This window comes from Lichenostomus cassidix, chromosome 5 (assembly GCF_008360975.1).
Source record: "Lichenostomus cassidix isolate B80296 chromosome 5, HeHo_3.0, whole genome shotgun sequence".
In the NCBI taxonomy this organism is placed as follows: domain Eukaryota; kingdom Metazoa; phylum Chordata; class Aves; order Passeriformes; family Meliphagidae; genus Lichenostomus; species Lichenostomus cassidix.
Genome location: NC_139486.1, coordinates 54,059,911 through 54,082,031, shown reverse-complemented (window position 1 = coordinate 54,082,031; position 22,121 = coordinate 54,059,911). Strand labels below are relative to the sequence as shown.

The 22,121-nt window shown below is 42.1% G+C and overlaps 2 protein-coding genes across 9 annotated transcripts in view; both read right to left on the bottom strand.

Annotated features, from left to right (window-relative positions):
• SCUBE2 (signal peptide, CUB domain and EGF like domain containing 2) overlaps positions 1 to 2,762 on the bottom strand; it is a 37,366-nt gene extending 34,604 nt beyond the window's left edge. For both annotated transcript variants that reach the window (XM_085063156.1, XM_085063157.1), the window contains exons 1-2: positions 2,626 to 2,762; positions 219 to 341 (exon numbers count right to left, since the gene is read on the bottom strand). In XM_085063156.1, coding sequence (XP_084919282.1) covers positions 219 to 341; positions 2,626 to 2,728 — 226 coding nt within the window. In that variant the 5' untranslated portion in view covers positions 2,729 to 2,762. The remainder of the gene's footprint in view (positions 1 to 218; positions 342 to 2,625) is intronic.
• A 3,624-nt stretch (positions 2,763 to 6,386) lies between these two features.
• The window catches only part of DENND5A (DENN domain containing 5A), a 64,045-nt gene continuing 48,310 nt past the window's right edge, over positions 6,387 to 22,121 (bottom strand). For all 7 annotated transcript variants that reach the window (XM_085063148.1, XM_085063150.1, XM_085063151.1 and 4 more), the window contains 10 exons: positions 21,560 to 21,644; positions 20,444 to 20,572; positions 18,042 to 18,163; positions 15,964 to 16,109; positions 15,293 to 15,411; positions 13,944 to 14,125; positions 13,030 to 13,112; positions 11,657 to 11,780; positions 10,650 to 10,818; positions 6,387 to 10,428 (listed from right to left, as the gene is read on the bottom strand). In XM_085063148.1, the coding sequence (XP_084919274.1) occupies positions 10,245 to 10,428; positions 10,650 to 10,818; positions 11,657 to 11,780; positions 13,030 to 13,112; positions 13,944 to 14,125; positions 15,293 to 15,411; positions 15,964 to 16,109; positions 18,042 to 18,163; positions 20,444 to 20,572; positions 21,560 to 21,644 (1,343 nt within the window). In that variant the 3' untranslated portion in view covers positions 6,387 to 10,244. The remainder of the gene's footprint in view (positions 10,429 to 10,649; positions 10,819 to 11,656; positions 11,781 to 13,029; positions 13,113 to 13,943; positions 14,126 to 15,292; positions 15,412 to 15,963; positions 16,110 to 18,041; positions 18,164 to 20,443; positions 20,573 to 21,559; positions 21,645 to 22,121) is intronic.

Here is a 22,121-nt window from a genome sequence, read left to right as displayed (position 1 = left end):
TGCTGGTTAAACAACAAGCTCCTTATCAGGCTGAGTGAAATGAAGAGGTGAAAATCCATGCGAGGTTTGCCTTTGATTTTGTAAACAAGAAATAAATCAGGCGACAAAACAATGACTATTCTGATTTAAAAATTATTCTCCATTATTTTCAGTGCCTCTATTTTCTTAGAAATGCCCCATGCTGACACAAAGAGAACATAGTGCTCTGGTCCCTTTACCTTCACATTTCTTGCCCTCGCCAGTGTAACCCACTTTGCACATGCACTTGTACAGCTTCGGGGTGTTTTGACAAATAGCATCTGGGTGGCAGTCGTCCAGCCCCAGGGCACACTCATCCACATCTGTGAAAAGACAGCAGGCTCAGGAGGGATGTCAGCAGGAGGAGAGCAGGGCATGTCTCCTGTACATGTCCCTGAGGAGATGACAAGGCTGAGCTCCTCTCTGTGGGGCCCTCGAGAGTGTTGTGTGTGTTTGTGTGTCAGGACAGAAACATACAGAGACAGTATCTGCACTTCAATTTGTATAATGTTCTACCCACATATAGATGGATTTGTGTGCAATTCAGATAAGCCCATGATAAGGTTTTGTGCCCCTTTATAAATGCATCCAGAACAGTCTCTTAAGGGTTAAATGCTCAGTGAAATTCAGCTGATAGTTTCACAGAGACTCATCAGAGATTGCTAATCTTTCTGATTAACAAAAAACAGTCATTGAAAGAGTTCTTGATCACATCCATGCATTACCTGCAGGAAGTCAAATGATATTTAAACTAACAAAGGGAGTTGACAGAAATGTACTTTTAAAGTCACCACCAACCCATTAAAAGACTGACTTACCATTAAACAGATGTATAATCTTAAAACGATTTTTTTAAATACAAGAACAGTATCTGGTGAGTAGCACTGCCAAATCACCTGGCCAGCCATCTCAAAGCACAGCATACTGGAGCAAAACATCCAGGTGGAAACTTCAGAGAAGAGGAAATGAAGAGAAAGGGAAACACCAACAGGAAGAAATCCTGGAGATGAAGTGTAGACAGAAGAAGAGGAAGAAAAGTTATAGGCAGCAGAAGACACCAGCAGAAATTTTTTACAGAGCAGAAGAAAACTGAAACACACAAACAGGAAGATTTCCAGCAACTGGCTAAAAGGGAGAATTGTAGAAGCAACACCCCACAAAGGTACAAAAAGTGCCTCCTGAAACAAGAAGCAGTGCATGAGTACCAGCAGAAGGTGACTACTTCAATAGTTAGCCACTTTTTATGGTGGGGATCACTTTCTAAAGGGGAATTTCAGCCAGCACTTCTCCTATTTACAATTATAGCATTCATACTGCTCTTTTTTTTTTTCCTTTCCCCCAATCACAAAATATGCCTGTAGGTACTGCAGCAGCTGCCAACTGCAGAAAGTGTTCACTTGGTCTGAACTCCTAATGGGGTTTGGCAGTGGGAAACAAGGCAAAGAGCCAGTGTTAGAGCAGCAGTGCTTTCCTGGCTCTCAGGTGCACACAGCTCTGCTAGCAGCAGTAGGGTCCCCAGGCACTGCCACCAGAATGCAAGGAGAAGGTGGGAAACAGGGGAAAACAGCTGGGAAGGGCAGCAGAATCCGTTTCCTCTCAAAGCAGAAAAGTCAAGCCGTTAAAAAATATGGGAGGCAATGAATTGAGGGAGTAAGTCGTGCAGGGAAGGCTGTGGGGAATAGCTGAGGGGCCTGGAGCTAGTGGGGCTCAGGTAGGTGGGGCAGAAAGAAAAGATGGGAAAGGAAGAATAGACAGGGCACATAAAGCAGCATCAGCCACGCGTGCTGACAACGTGCCCCTTCCCTGCCCGAGCCGGGGACACACCTGCCCCGCCAAGAGGGGTGCCAAAAAAACACAGAGCAAGGAGGGGGCTTCCCTCCAAGCCAGGACACAGAGACATCAAGCAGATCTCGAGCGAGCGGCAGGACGGCCGCTCTGCCGGTGGATCTTTACACCAACCCTCCGCGATCTGCAGCGTGCGGTAAAGAACCGCAGCGAGAAGCCGCAGCACTAGCGCATGCAAAGGCGTGGAAAAGAGGGCTAGAAAAAAATCCATAGGCACAGGGAGGGAGATTTCCCCTTGCAGTGACAGTATGCTGAGCCGAAGAGAGACCCGGGAGGAACGAGACTGTGAGCAAACATCGCAGCCTTCAACTTGGCAGGAGGCGGCGGCGGGAGAGTCCCTGGGCTTGTTCGGCGGGGACCGCAGGCAGCTTCACCCGCAGCACACGCCGCTCACACCCCGCTCCCGGGGCAGCGGGAACCGCCGGGAAAGCGGCGCTGGCAGCTCCCGCGGAGCCCGAGCGCCCCGAGAGCACCGACCGCCCCGGCACGGCCCCGAGCCCCTTCCCTGCCCCGGGGCCGGCCAGGAGGGGAGAGCCGGGACAGCCCGGGGCTGCCCCGCGGGGGGAGCCGCTGTCCGGGGCAGAGGAGAGCCGGGGGCACTCACCGGGCAGGGGAAGGGAGCGGGGGCACTCCCCGGGCAGGCAGGGGAAGGGGCCGGGGGCACTCCCCGGGCAGGCAGGGGAAGGGAGCGGGGGCACTCACCGGGCAGGGGAAGGGAGCGGGGGCACTCACCGGGCAGGGGAAGGGAGCGGGGGCACTCACCGGGCAGCGGCAGCGCGGCGGGCCCGGCCGGCGCGGGCAGCAGCAGCAGCAGCAGCGGCAGAGCCCTCGCCCCCGTCGCGCCGCGGCGGCCGCCGGACCCCATCGATGGCGCTGCTGCCGCTGCCGCTGCCGCCGGGCGGGAGGAGGCGGCGGAGGGAGTGTCTGGGGCGCCCGGCCCGCCTCGCACTGACAGCGGGCGCGGGGCGGCGAGGGCTGGGCGGGCCTCCCCCTCCCCTGGCCGGCCCTGCCCCGCTGCCCCGGGCGCGGTGGGCGCAGCCCGGCACGCCGAGCGCCCCGGCAGAGCCCCGGCAGAGCCCCGGCAGAGCCCCGGCAGAGCCCCGGCAGAGCCCCGGCAGAGCCCCGGCAGAGCCCCGGCAGAGCCCCGGCAGAGCCCCGGCAGAGCCCCGGCAGAGCCCCGGCGCTCGCACACCTGCGCTGTCCCCAAACACAGGTGTCCCGCAGCGGCGGCAATGAACGCCCCAGCAGCGGGATGCAGTGCCACCCCGCAGGCAGCGCCCGCCGCAGCCACAAGCCCGAGCACGGAGCCTGTCACAGCCCCGAAATGCGCCACTCGCTCCGGCCTCATCTGCGATTGTTCGGGAATATAGTATTGACATTTTTACCGTGTAATTACACCCCACTGCGGAGCGTGAATCGCCGGCTGAAGGCCATGCCAAAACCCACACGGCACCCCACCCCCAAGCCAGCCCCGTCCCACCTCCATTTCCAGCCAGGGATTTCTCCCAGCTGTCACCCCTTGGGCAGGTAAAATTGGCTCATACATTATTCAGCGAAATTATAATTTCCTAAATAATGCCTGACCTTTCAGGCTTCAAGCAAAAGCAGGCAGTATTCTTTTCCACCCCTCCCTCCCATCCCCATTTCACTGCCCTTTCTCTTTTGTTGTGTTGTGTGAGAAATACCGAGCTGTTTCTAGTTGCAAGGGCGGTTTATACACATTAGTAAATCTTCAGAATGAAACTTTCCCTCAGTCTTTGTCTTTGTTTCCTTAATGGCAGCTATAAATTACCACTCTCCTTTCTCACTGGAGCATCAGGCTTCATTGCTTTTGAAATGATCAAAGTTATTCTCTTTTTAAATCCAATGAGAAGCAACCTTTTGTGTCTCCTGGACGGTTTCAGCCTTAGTCAATCTCATCTATAAATACATAAAGCTGCTCATTAAACACTCCAAGGATTCTCCAGCCCTGCACCATACCCCAAGGCTCCCCTCACCACCACAAAGTAATAAATGAACGGAGGGTTTCTCAGCACTTTCCATGATCTCATGAATAAGCCATCATACTCAGGGTGGGAATTTGCACACCTGCACATCTCTCCTCCAGCAACATCAGCCAAGGTGTCTCCACAAACAACTCTCCCAAACGTGCAGAGAAGCCATCTCCCATCCAGGCACATGGCTTCAAGCCACCTTACTGAAAAGCTGGTACACATTTCAGGCACTGTCCAGTCAAGTTGCCTCAATGAACTTAACCATTAAGCATTAATTTAATTAACTTTCATCACAAGATTTGGAAAAGACAAAGTAGGAACACACATGAAAAGTGTAGCAGAAAAAACCAGTAAGACACTGAAGAGTTGTGTATGCAAAATAACTAAACTTTTCTGAGGCACTGTAAAAGCAAAGCAACCTTCTTACTTCTGTAAACTAAAACATAAAGTGAGACATAAATATTTGGGAATGCCTGAGTTAGATCAAAAGATCTCACTGCAGCTTGGAAAACAAACAGAACAATATCAAATTTATCTTAGCTAATGAAGCCATTCCTTATACATAAATGTCTAAGTGTTTCGTGAAGGATCCTGGCTATTATTTCACATATAACACACATTTGTTTATGATTAATTGCCATTAAAATATCTCTTTAAAGACACAAACCAGACAAGCTCAGACCTCAACTCAGATGCCTTTCTGTAGCCTTTTTAACTATTTCCATTCAACTACACAGTCATAGTGACAGATGACTGCTCTGGGTACCAAGACCTTTACTGGGAGAGAAAAACTAGAAAAATGGTTAAGACTCAACCTCAACACTAAGATAAGTATGAGGAAAGCAAAACAAACATACCAGGGCAGTTATACAGGAAGACACACTATATAGGACTGTTTGAGGATTTTTTCAGCAATTTAAAATGAAATCAAGTAACAAAGTTTCAGGAGGAAAACAACTATGTTTACACAGATAAGATGCCCAATTCCCTCCTGCCCTCCACCTTCACTATCACTTGAAGTTACCTCACATTGAGAGACAGAGACTAAGCTGCCACAGAGCAGCTGGAGGTAAAATCTGCTTCAGAAATTGTACAACTGATGTCTGGAGTAGAGACGAATACTTTTGCCTGAAAACTTGTGTTAAAAGCTGCTTTATGCTTCATAATCCTCATAAACATTATTATTTAATGATGAGCAAACACTGTATCAAGACATCTAGATTGCAATTTCATCTGTACTTTAATGAGAAGCAGCAACTCTGCCGGCCTGAGCAATGCTGCATCATATTGACCCAAAATTTAGCACGACTGAGTGAGCCTAATGAGTGCTTGTGACAGCAGCTGAAAACAACTGGGAGGGCTGGGGGGAGATGCCAGAACAGTAAAAGGAAAGGAGCAGGATGACAAGTGAGGAAATACTTTCAAACGCTTAATTGTTCCCAAGCACACCCAAAATGTCTCAGAGCTGTAGTTTCAAGTCTTGCTCATGTCCAGATATACACTGAGTTTTGAGAAATTGTTTTTCTTGGGAATGAATTGCTCAAACTTTTACACTTTGACTTCCCATCTTAGTGTTCCAGGATTTTCCAAATAGATTGTTGAATTTTCCAAATAGGTTGTTGAATTTTCCAAATAGGTTGCTGAATTCTATGTAAAAACAACACATCATCACTAATCAGCAGGACCTGCACAGGTCTTATCTGAGACAGATGAAATTTGGATGTTTTCTGGTCACAAGGAGTATAAAAAACCCTCTCATGTAATTTATATGCCTTGTCTAAGTCCTTTTATGCCACTTGTAGAAAAACTTTCCCAAAACAAGCATCAGATCCACCAGTGATATTTTAAATGTAGGATCTGCATCTTAAATTGCCACTGTCACTGAGATGAAGAACAGTTCTTGTTTATTGCAGAACTGAATACAGTATGGCCCATTAAGACACATTTTTTGAGTTAATATGGGAAAAAAGGAGACACTTTGTCATTTGAAATAACTTTTAGACATTTGTATTTCTTTGTGAGAACTTTCCAAGCCATTGCTCCAACAAATAACATTTCTAGACTTGTGTCTGGACCAGCCAGAAAACAATCCCTGCCTGTGCTCCCAGCAGTTGCACAACACACTTTGCCCACAAAGCCCCTGCTCTTTTTGCTCCTTTTCCTTCAGGGACACCTGTAAGACCTGAGGCTAGCTGTGATCAATAAATGTGCTTCCCAAGTGGCACTTACCTCACAGCTGCACGCAGGCCTGCCCCACATCCATCCCTTTGCCTTCCCTTCTCCCCATTCCCTGATTCCTGAGCAGGCATCTCTTCCACTGCTGCCAGTCTTACCAACAAGGATGGCTTGAGGCAAAGCTACACTGGAGCTAGGAGGGAGGAGCTGTAGTAGAACAGATCAGACACAAAACTGTACAACAAAGGTTTCCTGAAACGAGCCACTAAAATATCCCACATACCTGCAGCCAGGAAAAGAGCAGATGATCAGCCAAATCATAACAGGTCTTTTGAAAATAGCACATTAATGCTATTTTTTTCATGTTAGAAGACAAATTTTATTGCAATTCAGCAAATGAGCTACACCTGTAAAACTGCTTTGTATATCCAATTCACATTTAATGTCCAATGGATTGAAATGTCACAGGAAAAATAAAAAACAGAACACAGTACCTGGTTTTGTCATTATAATGTAAACTTCAACACGGCCCTTAAAAAAAACAAGCCAGTGATTTCCCCATGTAGTAAAATATATAGTTTATAAGGTATTGATGCTTTATCTTAGTTTAACAGCCAATCTCTAGGTATAAAATAAAGAGCTACAAAGATGTGAAGTACGTGTACAATTTCTTCAAGTATTTTCAAGTATCCTATAGTCTCTTCACTACGGACAAAATTCATTTGACAATATACAGAAAAAGTTAACTCTGAATAGTTTCACTGCAGAAATCTTAACATATTCATGAATTTAAAATACATAAAAAGTATGGATCATCCAGCTAGTAAGTGCCATTTGAACAGTTTGAAAAATACTCTTTGTAATGGAAAAAGTTGTGGAATAGTCTCCAGTTCATGAATATGTTTTCAGCTACAGAATATCAGGTGGTTAAAGTTTATGGCAGGTAAAAGCTTTTTTTTTTGTATAAACTTATCATCATAGTATTTCATTACATTTAAACCAAGTCTTTATTAATTTGCATTTTCTTTTTGTAGAAAGTATCATTGTATGAACTCTGACAGCATTAACCAAAGAAGCATAAATAATTGATAGGTGATAGCCTATTTTTCCCCCCAAATTAGGTAACAGCCTGTAAACACATTTGGCCAGTTTAGCACTACATATTTACTGCATGATGAACTGCTTATTTTTTATCACCGTATTTCTCTCTCCAGAATACATGTATGTTGTTAAAAAAAAATGTATCTTTTCCCATTAACTGTTACCAAAAAGTCCCCACCAAACAAGAGAACAGCACAGTCACACTACCAAACCTGCCACCTCATTTTGGAAAAGTAACAGGAAAAAAAAGTTACAACTGCATTGCTCTGAACAAAGGGAGGATTTTACAAAGCTCTAGATAAAAAGGTGCTGGCTATACCATTTTTTCTTATGAAGCTCAGCAGAATGGCATGGCAAGAGCAAATGCTGGATCTGAACCTTCTTCTGTGGGACTCGTGCTAGGAACAGCTATGAAAGTAGGTGGGTTTGTGGTGAACACTGAAAGTGGTGGGGATTGTGGCTGCTACTACAGACTGGACTGTTGTTAGCCATGCCAGCCAAATCTCTTCCCAAAAAATCCTAGTACAGCCTATATTTAATATCTCCCTCTTCCTTGGCTGCCTATGGATCCAGCAAAACCAGCTTTTTTATTGCTGCATTTCAGAACCTTCTACTTCTAGCAGTCCTTCAGGGGAGCAAATCCCTCCAGACTTGGAAGTCCATAGCAAAAAGTGCTTTGAACCCTAACAGGATGTAGCATAGTCCCCTGCGAGAGGAGGAGGAAGGGTCTATCTCAAACTGGCTTTTCCTGTGAAAATAAAAGTAATCTAGGAGCTGGGAAGATGATCTCTGTGTCTTCCTTTTGCACTGGGTGCCAGCAGAGGACACAGATGGACAGCCAGCCAAGGAGCCCAGCCTTGGGAATCACCAAATGCCAGCCTCTGCCCATCCCAGGGATCTCTGACTGTCATCACGAGGCAAAAGAATCCACACCAAAACAGCCATTAACCCAGGGCTTCATGTCACAGTAAGTGAACTTGTTACAGAAGATAAAAAAAGATAAAAAAAGAACCTTAATTCAGGGTAATTACCTCATGCAAGATAAAATTAATCCATACTTAATACTATCAGATATATGGTTTTAACAGGATCAACTAATCTGTTACGGTCAAAATATGGAACCTTCCTTTCTTATTTAATATTCCCTGTGAAACATACAGGCCTAGTAAATTCATTTTCAAGATAAGTGAAAGCACTGTAATTTTTTTTTTTTGCCATTATTAATGCATAAACAATTTGGGGCAGATATAAAATGACTATCCCAACATATTAAGTCGAATACATGAAATTCTCAGAACGCACTACACCTGTTTTATTCTTGCCCTTCCAAAGCTGGAAGAAAAATAAAAAAACCACCAACAAAACCAAACCTGCACACACAGAATCCTTCTGTGAAATGCTCCTGTCAGCTCCATGCTGTGAAAGAATTCACACCCACCCTGTGTGAGGAGTGGCTCAGACACTGCCCTCACATCTTCCTAATGCTACTGTGAAATCAAACAAGAATCTTGCTCTGGTAAGTAGTGACAAAGGAACTTCTCAGTTTAATAATGAAATAAATAGGACAAAAGTAAAAATAGTCAAAAATTTAATACATGTGCTATACTCATAAATTATGGAAATAAAACTATCACAAGATGTGACTAAGCTGTAGGTAAAGTAAAAGTGCTACAACATTGTATGAACCAAAAAACTTGGACTCTGCTTCCCAAAAGAGAGACAATACTGAGATAAGTTTATACAGTGGAGACCTCTTAAATACACAGCCCTGAACTTCTGTACAGTAATTTGTGATGCTGATAAATCAGCCTGTTCTTAAGTCATATTCATTTCAAAGAGATTTTTATCAGAGGATTCAAATGAACAGAGATGCCTTTAGGCATTTGCCAAGTTCCAGATCTCTAATAAATTCAGCTTTCAAAATGTTTGTGTTTCATAGTAGAAATGGACTAAACTTTCTTTGCTGAAAACAAAAGCATCCCAAATGAAGCAGACTGTGACAACAGGATCCAAAACATGTGCATTCAAAAGGAAAAGAAAAAAACCTTGATACCACTGTCTTTTCAGAAACATTAAGAAATCCTTATATTTGTTAGTAAGGTACACTGTTATTATTTCAGAGGGGGCATAAAGATCTTTGTTTAGTCATCTGGCATTTGGGGAACTCGTGTCCCTCTTTAGTAGCAGTTAAGATAATTACCAGCAGCAACCATAAGGAAACCTTTTTGTGTTATGAACAATTATTCCAGGTTTTTCGTTTAAGTGGGCTACACTGTAAATTCTGAATTGCAACGTAATATAGCCAGTTGTATCATAGAAGATTTTTTTTTTTAAAGACAAACTTACAAAACACAATGATAGGTTAAATAAATAAAAAACATCAGTTAAAAAACAGACTTAATTTCTTCTTCTGTGCAATTACGTACCAATATGAAAAATATTACTTTGATCTCTGGACATTTCACGGTTCCGTCTCCTGGATTTCACTAAAAATAATACTGACAACAAAAATAAAGGAAAAAAATAATTGTTGACAAATCAGTGCTTTGGAGCTATTAAAAAAAAGCACAGATCAGATCTGTAGTTCCCTCGCAGAAGAACATGACCCAATACGTTAAAAATCAAACACTGGTAATAATGTTAATATATAAAATATTAGTTTAAAAACTATAGAATGACCTTCTCAGCAGAAATGGAGTGTATACATTGGGGTCTATGACATACAGCATATCTGAAGGCAAGTTCACAGAATGCTGAAAGGCTCACTGCACATTTTCTATGGCAAGGAAATACTGCAGCTTTAAAATAAGCTGCACAATACTCATCTCTATCTCTTTCACATGAAAGTGTGTAAAAAGCAAATCAGCAAATAAACTCTAAAATAGATTTATACCAAAATCCTCTTTTTTACATTGAGTTTACAGCTTCTATCCATTTGCCTGTACTATTTCTGGAGTTTCCTTCAAGAAAAGTCAAAGTTGCATTTTTGGGCCATGAACGAGTTCACGATACAATGTACTGGCAAGACAGAACTTTTGCATACTAACGAGATTCACTCCTTGTTGCTTTTTTTTGTTTTTGTAAAGACAGTTTTTCCTGTGGGGCAGGAGGTCAGATGTCGATTCCTTTGACAAGAGATGCCTCCAGGGTGATGTTGAACTCCTGCAAGGTCTGCAGCACCCGAATCAAAGAATTCACCAGCGTGTGATCCTTAATCAGGGCTATGTCCTCATACATCTGGGCTGTAATGGGGCAGTCTGCAAGCAGGGCGATCCAGTGGTGCAAAAGGTGGTCTCTGACAAGGTGCCAGTTGGCAGTTTGGGAATAAAAATAAAGCCAAGTTAATTTCACATCTGCACAGATATGATTTTTATTCTTTGCCTTCTAAACAGACCCACCGTGTTCTCCACTTATCTTTATGAGACAGGGAGTGGAGACTGTCTCATGTGTAACATCTTTTTAATTTCATTAAAATATCAATAATAATATAACAATAATAGAGAAGTTCCTTTATACCTGGCTCCAAGACACACCAGCATCTGAAACTTGCCATCCTTCCCAATGTTTCTAGGGGTGTTGTTGATAGCAGTGATAAAGCGACAGAAATTCCTGGCCCTTGTCTGCCAGTTCTCTTCTGGGACCATCTCATTCTGCTCAAGGGTCTCATAGTATGTTTGTGCTTTTTCTTAAAAGAATGGTGGGAGATAATGAAGTTTCATCAGTGCATATAACACATAGGAAAAGTGAAAGTTGAAAGGCCTAGGATAAAAGCTCATCCATGAATTTCCTGAATCATTACATTTAGGCACTGGTTTTTTTTCTGTTTGATTCAGTCCTGTGTTCCCTCTGTATAAAACTGGGATTCCACTTCCTTCCCTCTGAACAATGTTAAAGAGGTTCACCTATCTACTGAATTTGAGTGCAGTAAAATGATCATATAAGGGGAACAGTGATGTTAAACTACCTACTCAAAACATAAAAACATTATTAAAAATAATTCCTTTTTTAAAAGGTGTTTGTGAACTCAGTTGATTTATTTAGCTCTGTGTCAAGGGATCTGGACCATTGTGTGAAAAATGCATGCTTATAACCCCTTTATTACAATGTCCAGTGCATACCAACAGCACTAGGTCCATCTGCTGTGCTCTAAAAGACAACTCAACCTCTTACAAGTGTGATTTATTGCTTTCACTGTGCTCAATTAACAACAAGCTTACCCTGTGTCAATTCACCACCTTGTTTATGTAACTCTTCCTCACTAAGAAAGGTTGTTTTATGCTATTACTGCTAGAGGGACAAAGCCCAGTTACTGCATCAAGCCCAGTGTCAGCTTTGGCAGGAAACAGAGGCTCTCTCTCATGACAGTACAAGGAGTTAGGAGCTCTCATGGAAATTCAGCTGCTGAGATGCCTCCAAAAAGTCTGCTCTTCACACCAGCTGAGACACAGCAGCAATGACAAGGAACACAGTTGGATGTATTTCAAAGATACAAACAGGCTCTGGGATGTCATCCTCCCACTTACCTAAAAAATCCCAAATGAAGACGTTCTTGAAGAGTCTCGGTGATTTAAATCCATGCTGGAACACTTGCTCTAGAGCTGAAACAAGTCCACTTTCTCCACACAGCAGCAGGGTCAGGCTGCCTCTCTGCCAGCACACACAGAAAGCACACACATTCACCACCTCACCTGGGGACTCTGGGACACAAGTGTCCCATTAAGTTTTTAAATAAACAGATGCCTAAAATTTAAATCTGCTGTCAAACAGTAACCCCAGACAGGATAGCCCAGTTCTCATAAGTCCTGAGTATTCAAAAATGGATTGACTTCTCCAAGAACAGGGCTGAGGAAAGCATTGTCAGGGCCTTGTTGTCATCATCATCAAATGAGGCCTCAAACAGGCCAAGATAAAGACAATGAGCAGGTTTTACCTATAGTAATGTTCACTACAGAAAATCAGAAAAATATTTTCTTCTTCTTTTAAGCAATAAAGATCACAGATCCACTGTAGCAGGCACCTCTGATTGCTTATCAACAAAAACAACATTTAATGCTCAGTAAGAACTAAAATCCTTCTTCAGAACATGACGGCAAATTCTATTTTGCAAAACCAGTGCATGACTGCTTAAGATTATTACCAATGTGACCATTGACTAGAATTACACTGGATATGAATCTGTCACACCATAATGAAGTTAGAAGTCAGATGCTGTAGGAATGGGAGGATCTATTTGTAAAAAATTCCTGACTGTCAAGAGCCATCCATACCGAGCCAGCACTGCTCTACACCTCTGTGGCTCACAAGGGCTGTGATGATTTGACAGGGGCATGCTACTTGGGGTTGTTTCAGAAAATCAGTGTTCTGTTAGCTGATTACAAGTGTAATGCAAAAGAGTCTTTAAGAGCACTTCTGCTTTACTTGCTTGGGGCGTGTGGGTGTTTTCAGGGTGGCCTTCTGTGTTTTTTCCTTTTTTTGAAGTGGCCCATGGGTTTTCATGTTTTAAGTAGCAAAGATAATGCAAAATAGACATGAAAAACCTACTTAGAACTCAGCGCAGATTTAAAATGTCAGTTAATTCAGAATAAACTAAACAGGAGGCAGTATTCTTGACAGTGGGATGGGTAGAATCCTTTGCAGAATTTGACTTATAACACAGTTTCCAATACCAGAATGTTAATATTAAATTTAACAGAATGTTCTAGTTAGAAGCAAAAGAGGTATTTGAGGCTGTACTCTCTCAGTGGTGCAGTCTCAGCATCTCATTTTTTCTCCACTTAAGGAATTTTCAAGCATATGACTGTTCATTCAGTTTAGTTATTTCTGCTATATGTTCTCCCATGTTTACTAATCAGAATTTTAGGACAGGAGTGCCATTACACAGACAACAACCCCTCACCTCCTTCTCTGGCTTGTGGAAATGCTTGACAATACCATTAACAGCTTCACCAATAGCTTCTTGTATCTGACCAGTATTTAACTCTGCAAAATACAAAAAAATAGATGCAGTTACAGCTTCAGAAATTGTACCTGTTTGTGAGGATTATGGCCTACTATAAAACAGCAGAGAAGCACAAACCAATATAACTCATCCTGTTCAGGAAACAGTGCTGGGCTGTGGGTAGTGGAAACCCAACTCTACTTTCATTTATTGTTGAGGAGGTAGGAATGGAGATGGTTTGGTTTTATACTGAAGTTAAAACTGTGGTGTTTCAAAACAGCAACAGTGGAAAGGGTTTTTACATATTATGTGAATTTTCAGACCAGGAGTAAAAGCTAAGGAAAGGAGATGTGCTTTGTTTAGGACTAACAGATCTGGGCATCCTGGAAATACTTCCTGTGGTAGTTTCACTGCAAACCCAAGCACGGCTGGGAACAAAATAACCACCTGATTTATCAGGAATAATAGAACCACAGAACCCTGATCTCAATGAAAAACAAAGAGAAGGCCATGAATAGAAGTCACTAGCAAGCTTCTTCATCCGTGAAGGACAGACAGAGACAAGGCAGCAAATTTCTACCTTCCTCCATAACATTCATTCCACAGGTGAAGGACAAGAATACAAAAAACACCACTAGGGCAACTAAGCACTGGACCAGGAGTACAGACACATCTGCCATCCTTGCAGACTTTCAAAACTTAATTAGACAGAACAGGATGCTCAGGATTGTAATTTGGAAGTTAGCTGGAGTTTGAGGTGGATGTTGAGCTGAGTTCCACAGGTCCTCTCCAAACTCCAGCTGTGTTTGCAAGCAGCTGCCCTCAGGTGATGATGCAGGGCAGGACAAGACAAGACAACCTCCACCACTCACTTGGCTTGTTGTTTGGTGAGATGGTGACAAATCTCCTGATCATGCTTGGAGACTGCTGCAGGGGAGGGGTTCGGCACTGCCGCTCATCAGCCTCAGTGTGGGAAGTCAGCAGCTCTCCCACCAGGATCCTCTCTAAGCTGCCATCATCCATTCCCTTCCCAAGCCACCTGCCGCAGGGAAACCTAAGAGAATCAAGGATATAAATACAAGGATCAACCCAGATTCAATTCCATGCCAAACACTTTCAATTGCAGTTGCCTAAAGCCCAAATCCTGCTGGTATAGTATCAGAAATACTTCATCTGGCAGCAAATAACAAAGTCTTGGCTTTGGCTTTTGTCAGCACAGGCAGCAAAAGTAAAACAGCTTTTCAGTTCCAAGTTTGTGCTGAACGTTGCACTAGGTGATCCATCCACAAACCACATTTTGGTTGAGTCCCATATGTAACAATATTTGAGGCAAAAGGGGAAATCCCACTACACCCCATAGACAGGTGAAGAAATACACTTATGCTTTCACTGAATACACTACATAGCGGGACAGCTGCAAAAAAACCCCACAAACCAACACATCCTAAAATGCCAAAACACCAACACTTCCACTGAATTGGGATATTAAAGCAGACACTAGAAAGCACATGTGCTCATTTGCTCCTTATCACTTTCTCTGAACCAATGTTGATGTGAGTTTAATCAGCTTAATTGGAAAACTGAACAGCATCCAAAAATAGAATCTTTCCTCTCCATTTAATTACAAACGAACTGGCATGGAGAGCTGAGTGGACTTACCAGCCAATTTGTCACCAACATGAGCCTGACAGTTTCTCTAAACAAAGGACAGAGCACCAAACTATGCTGTATCTAACACAAATAAATTTAATTCTCACTGTAAATTTTGTTCCTTTGCTTTCCCCATGCAAACACAGGCTTCTAACACTCATAAGCCCTTGTGTTCCAGCTTGTGTCCAAAGGTGTCTCTAAATCACCTGGAGCACCCAGTCCTAATATAAAATACCACCTATATTTGGTGAGCAGCAAGCTCTTACTTGCTCTTTCTTCCTTGGGCTCAAGGCAGATTATTTTTAAGATGCATAACAGTAAACTCATCTTCTCCACCAACAGTCTGATATGAGACACGAACATCTGCAAACTGAAAACCCTGTTTGACTTTGCAAGAGCCACGACTTGTTTAATGCCAGAAGCCAAATGATCCTTCTATGCCTTCAGGTCAAGGCAACTGTAGACACAGAGTCCCAGGAGATCAGACCTTTCTAATCAAACAAGTCCTACTGACGCCAGCTCCCTGCAGAAATTCTACTTACCCCACATGAAATGTCAGGATGATACTTACTTGTAAGTATGCCCTGTTATTTCATTTCTGACCATAACATATTCCACAAGCCACTTGGCATACAGCCCTGAATTATCATGTCCTATTTGCACTGTGGTCAGTTTTCCCAGGTTCTGGCACTGCAAATTAAACAAAGAGTTTTGTCAGGGGAAACCAAATGAAAGCAACACGTTGGAGGAGTAAACTATTAGAGAATGTGCTCAGACAGAAACTCAGAAATGTGGTTCCTGTTTCTGACTACATGATTGATTCTGGGCTTTTTAGTGGTAGGCTGCTTTACTTGTTTTTGTTTGTTTTGTTAAATACTGTTCTGATCAGCACAGAGAACATCAGTTGAACTAGATATTTCCATTAAATTTTACCCAATGCACACAACACACATGCAAAAATCAGAGCAGAATCACTTCTTTGTTTCCAACAGAAGGGGATATGACACCTCCTACAGTTGCAACATAAAGACAGTCTTGTCTATCCCTTGCACTAAGGAACTGTCAGTCACTTTGCTCTGCATGTTATTAAATATAGGTTAAATTTGCTATGTACAGGCACAGAAAGTATTTGTGACTAACCACAAAGACATGAAATGTATGGCAAGGTGGTCCAACAAGGGGAGAATTTAAAACTGAACAAACAGAACATCCAAATTGGGTTTTGTATCAAGTAATACAAACCTCAAAAGTCATTTCTAATATATTCCTGGGAATCTGCAGGACTCCTGTTTCACCCAGTTCTCCCGAAATACAGATCCAAGGATTGGCTGTGAACATTGAGCCACCAAGTTTCTTGCTAGGAACAATCAATATATGGTATGGTATCACTGCAAACACAAAAGAAATAACATTTCAAAAATGAATAAGGATAATTATGTAACCACTTAAGTCAAGAGAGGGGCAAAAGATAAATCATAAAACAGCACTGCAGTACCATGATATGTCAAAACAGCATCAGAGCTGCTATTTAATCATGGGTAAGACTTGCACACCAAGCACTGACTGACAATGGGGAAGTGTACACATATACAGCAGTAACTGAGAAGCAGAGCTGACAGCAAAAGAGTGTCAAATGAGGAAAGAAATTTGGATGGAATAATGCCTTTTTATAGGTATAATCACTCTTTATTTACCCACCTCAAAACATGGCATGAAGATGGTTACTTATCCTCAGCTTAGTGACAAGGAAGTAAAGACATGACATTTCTGTATCCAGGACTGCACTGCAGCTCACCACACTGCACAATTCTGCCCAGGTCCCACTCAGGTACTAACTGCAGCCTTTCTTTACAGTCTGGGTGGCAGCAGCATTCACTACCATGGCCACTACCATTCACCATATTCAGTGAAAATACAGCATAATGCTGCAAATTTCTTTGTGCCATGTCACTCTTAGTTATGCTAACTTCAAGACTTAGCAATTTTAAAAAGAACAAGCAATTTTTTTCCCCTTCTAAATAGCACGACACACATGCTCAAACGTTTTCTGGTTCCCTGGTTTACCTGTGGGTGATTCAATGCAGTATCAGCTGAGCTGCAGCCCCTCCTCTGACTCAGGAGGCATATGCTCCTGAGGAAAGGCCTGAGCTCTTCCCATAGCCCAGTATCTCCTGAACAGCCCTCTGTTAACCACCCTTTTATAATAAAATCCAATTCTCTGAATGGTCACTGTGTTTCTTGGCTATTTGCCCTTCTTTTATAGTGCATAAGCAGATTACAGTCAGGGCTTTTCAGCTGAGGCGTTTAATACATTTCTCCCTCAGCGTCTCCTCAGCTGTCAGTGCCCTCGAGAAACCATTTGGTGGTTGGATTTTCTTAAAAGCTCCATGCTCACAGCATTTAAGAATGAATTAAAATGTTTCCCTTTTTATTTTCTGTGCTGATAGTCCTAAAGTAAGTGACAATTTAACTGCATCCAGCAGACCAGATTTTAGCATTATCCAGATCTTGCCCACAAGGCCAAAAGCTGTTTTGCTTGGATGTCTGTTTGCTTTGTCTTTCATACACACAAGTATGAATCACAACACACCACCAAGGGTAGCTCCTACCAGCAGGCCACAGGGTCCTTTCATACACACAGTCCCCCCAGTTTCTGAAGCCTTGCTAAAGTCTTTCCTTATTTTCCCTTCCCAATGAGGTCCTGTGGCAGTAGGCACACAAATCTTTCAGAACTCTGTAACACAGTTAAGCATCAACAATAGCTCAAAAGTTTCTCTAGGGTATCTTTTTTAAAAATACAAGAAAAAGAAAATGTGTTGAGGAGTTCTGATGCAGCCCTCAATTGTCATTTCATTGTTACCCCAAACCCAGAGACAGCCCTCAATTGTCATTTCATTGTTACCCCAAACCCAGAGACAGCCATGTAGCAAAGCAGCCTGAGCACAAAACAGGAAAGGTTTGTTTTCTTTTCGTTCCTAGCATGCATTAATATTCTTACCTTGATGGTGAACAATCCACACTGTGTTTGTTTATTATCATGAAAACAAGCCCACCACAACATCTTCAGCTGAGAACTTGCCCCCCACCTAAAGTGATTTTACCTGTGTATTTTACCAAGTTAGAAACAAAAGTGACAGGGAGAAAAACTCCTGCCCCACCAGAGAAGATTATGGAAACAGCAATACAGCACACATAGATGGATCCCAGGAAAGAATAGCAGAACAATTACATTAGGGCATGCTGCTCAGAGCTGTTTAGAATTTTGGACAAGGACTCAACCAAATCTGGAAATCAGAGTTGCAGGGAAAGCATATACTTACAGATTGTTGTGAAAACATTGGTAAAGCAAAAGTAATCAACAGCATTGAATGACAGGAGATGATACAAGAATTGTTCTTTCTCATCATCACAGCGGAGGAATGCGTAACGCTTGTAGAGTTTTCTGACAAAGCAAAACACATAATCTGTCACAGTAGCAAGATGCTTTCAGTGAAATGTTTTCTATTGTGCAAATTTATTAGGTACACTATGAATAATGGGCAAGCAATTACAAATGAGAAGTGATTCTGGGAGAGTCAAGAGCATTTAATGTGCCAAGATATGCTGACTCTCTGCAAGTCTGACATCTCCAAAGTGCATCACTCCAATTCTCATTATCTGCCACCCCTCAAATACAAAGTTTGGTCTAAGAGTCTTCTCCCACCCAAAAACACCCCAAGATGAAAAATGGAATTTTGCACTTTCTTGAAAAAAATTCTGACTTCTTTTGGCCATGTAAAATGACAGAACTGAGACAAAGAGTTCTTCTGAACTTCAGTTACTTCTGAGCAGAGGATGCCATGGGAGAGTTCTCCAGCAAATGAAGTATGACAAAAGACTGTTCTCAAATGACATAAGGCAAAAACTGGGGCTATCTGCTTGTATTTGGCTACAGGTGATAACCCAGGGCCTACAACAACCTGCACATTAATCCAGGGAATAGCTTCAGTGTTGATAGCACACAGCTCCTGACATAACCAAAATGATAGGCATGCAAAGGTGGCAACCAAAAAATAATACCAAAGGTGGTGAATAATCATAAAAGAAGAACATGCCAAAATGTCAAAATCCAACTGATGCTACAGGAACATCTAAACTATCATGAATGCAGGGATTAGGTATTAGAAATGCTGACACTGCCATGGATAGGTTGTTCCTTCCAGGAAGGCATTCTCACAATTACCTTCAATTTCAGGTATCAATTTACAAAAAAGTCAGCAAGTCACAAGACAGAGACTTGCAAAACAGATCAATGATAATCAACATACAGGCATGTTCTCACTTACATAACAGCCCTAACACTAGAGACTGACAGGAAATGTTCAATGAAAATAAAGAGACTGAGACTTAAATTAGCCTAACCTGCCTGTAGCCTCAAGAGTGGCAAAAGCACAAAAGTCTCATTTGAACAATCTGAATCACATGTTCCACAGCCCAGAGTATGTGTGTCCTGTCTTTCCAAAGGAAAAGGTTTCTCAGTTTCCCTGGGCACATAAAGACCTCAGGACAGTGAAGCCATGTGATTTCTCACTGTTCTAACTCGAGTCCCTTTGCAGACTAGGAAGAAACCAAACATACTACATTTTCCTTATATTTGTTAACAAATCTCAAATAAAGAGAATGGGTTAATTAAAATATCTAACAGCTGCTTCAAAAAAGAACAATACTCAATCTTGTTAACTGCAAAATGGCAGAAGTTGCACCATTACTTTTAGTACCTCACAGAACTTGGCTCTGCTTCCTCTAAAAACAAGTGAGGCACACTTTCAAACCATACTGCCTAGAACAGCTCTCTAAGCATGATATCTGAATATGAAGCATAAAGCACAGAAGATTACAAAGAATTTATGTCATCCTGTACAAGTTGCTCCTTTGCTTGTCATTTTCATTTTCAACATACTTTTGTTGCTGTCTTTCTCTGTTCTAGAGAATCAGAGTCTGCCTGATAAATGAACAGTACACTACACTGGCCAGTGTAAAAAGAGGGTTTTTTATTCTCTTTTGTGGGGGGACATGGAGTGTGGTGGTGTGTGGGAAGTCGTGTCACGGCACTTGCTCTGCATGGGACAAGCCCTGCTAAATTTAACCTGATCTGAACTGTTGACTTCACTGGAGAGGCTTAACCTTAATTTGGAGATACAGGTAGATCTATTAGCTGTCTTCACTCTGTCCTTCAGCTATTCCTGGTTCACTGAAGGCCACAGCTTCATCAGAAAGTCCACCATAATACCAGACAAGGCAAATCTCAAATAATTAGCGGTTGGGGATCAGGGGCATTAGGGGAGGGCAGAAATTCCTTGGAAGGTGGTGAGTGGAAGGAGAGGAAAGGACAAGCAGACAGCATAGGTTAGGCTGTCTCCAGAAAGAAGTCTTCAATTAAAGCTAATGACAATTACTATGGCTTTAATTTCCACATAGTAAACTCTATATGGGACTATTATGAAAGCAATTCACCTTAAGCAGGCTATAAATAAAAAAAATGTATGGGAAGAACCCCAGCAGTGAATCCTAATTCCCAAACAGCTCACATACTGATAGTGACACACTTGGAAGGCCAGTTTGCTCCATGCCTTCTGCACACTGCTAAACAGATGGAAGAATAGGCATACCTGGTTTTTTGAAACCAATCAATTATACAAATCTTAATTTTTTAAAAAGCTTTGCCCAAGAAAAACCATCTTACTTTGTGAGTTCGTGATCTGAAAGCAACTGTTTCAGATGCCTAGAAAGCAACTTCTTTTCCATAGAGAGACGAACCCAGGCTCTAGCCTTGCCAACATCTGTTTTGATCTCACTGATGTTCTGGATATGCCTGGAAAAAAATAAAAGAAAAAGACATGCTTGGTATTGTCAAAGCATGGCAGTTCTTTTGAACCAAGCTAGGCTGAAGTTTTGCAAAGAACACAAAATACCAGGTAAATTAGAGGAAAAAGAAACATAATCACCTTAATATTCAGCACAATAAAAAAATCCCTGCAATCTAGCTCAAAGAGAATAAGAGCCTGAAGAGGAAATATCTGCAATGCAGTGCCCTATTTACAAAATTCTAAACCAGGCCCATTGTCTCACATGATTTAGGAATCATTCTGGTCCTTATCGCTTCAATATTTATGGCTGAATGCTTTGGAAAATTAAATACTGTCTTTGCATGCTCAGTAGAAGCTTTTCCTGCACACAAGACACAAATGGTATATTTTAATAAGGCAAGCAAATCCTCGATTCACTCCTCCCCACTGAAAAAAATAGATGCTGGAAAGGAAAAAGAAGGAAAGAAAAATCCTGTCAAGGTTATTTTAGAAGTTCTGCATATTGCTTTTTCAATGTACTGAAAAGAAGGCATTGGGCAGAAGTTGTAGTTTTATTCACACCACAGCACTGAATGTTAGATAAATCCATTCTTTAGATCAGAAATGTTCTTTAAACTGATTTCTTCCCTGAGAAACAAGAATGGTCTCAGAACTATGCAACCAACTCAGCAACGACTGGGAAAACACAAACACTTCACCCACACCTCTGTGGAAACAAACCAATAACAAAACACTAAAAACACCCAAACTCTGTCATGGTATTCCCATAAGTTAATAGCTCTGACAATATAAAACCTCTTCAGTATGAAACGTGTCTGTAAAGGTCAATGAAAAAGCTGTTCTATCTTCTTTAAAGTAGCTGAAGAGGTTCCTTCCCCACATCCCCCTCCTGCTGCATGAAACACAGGCTTTTCTGGATGGTGCACAGTATACACAGAAACAAGTGTGCAAATCTCAAGGCATTTCTGAGTTGTTTAACAGTTTAAACTCACCTCATATCCTGGATCAGAGAGATTCTCAGAGGTGACATTGCTGGACTAGTATCAGACTTTCGCCTTTCTGAATCAAGAAGTATTCCTAGATTGAGAAGAACAGAGTTCCTTGTTAGCAGAAATCCATCTGAAGATTTTTAAATCAATGTAACAAAGGAGGTGAATTAACACCAATTTGCACTCCTGTATTACTGGTGACTCTGTGAAGGTACTGTGCTGTATTTCCACTCCAAATGACATGAAAATCTAGTTTGCTACTCAGATCAGCACACACTGAGCATCAAGACATAAATGAGCTTAGATCCAGCTGAAATTGGTATGACATCAAATGGCTTAAGACATATAATAATCAAGTATTATTTTCTAAAGACCACCTCTGTTTTCTTGCTATGTACTGACACTTTCTGACACTGCTGACATCAGAGAACAGTGTTTACCATGTTGTACTCAGTACACCACACATCATGTGCCTACTGAGCTATTACTTTGCACACTCCTGTAACACCACTATTTTTTAAATACCACATTTTAGGATTTTCAAGCAATTTATTGCTCTTATCTT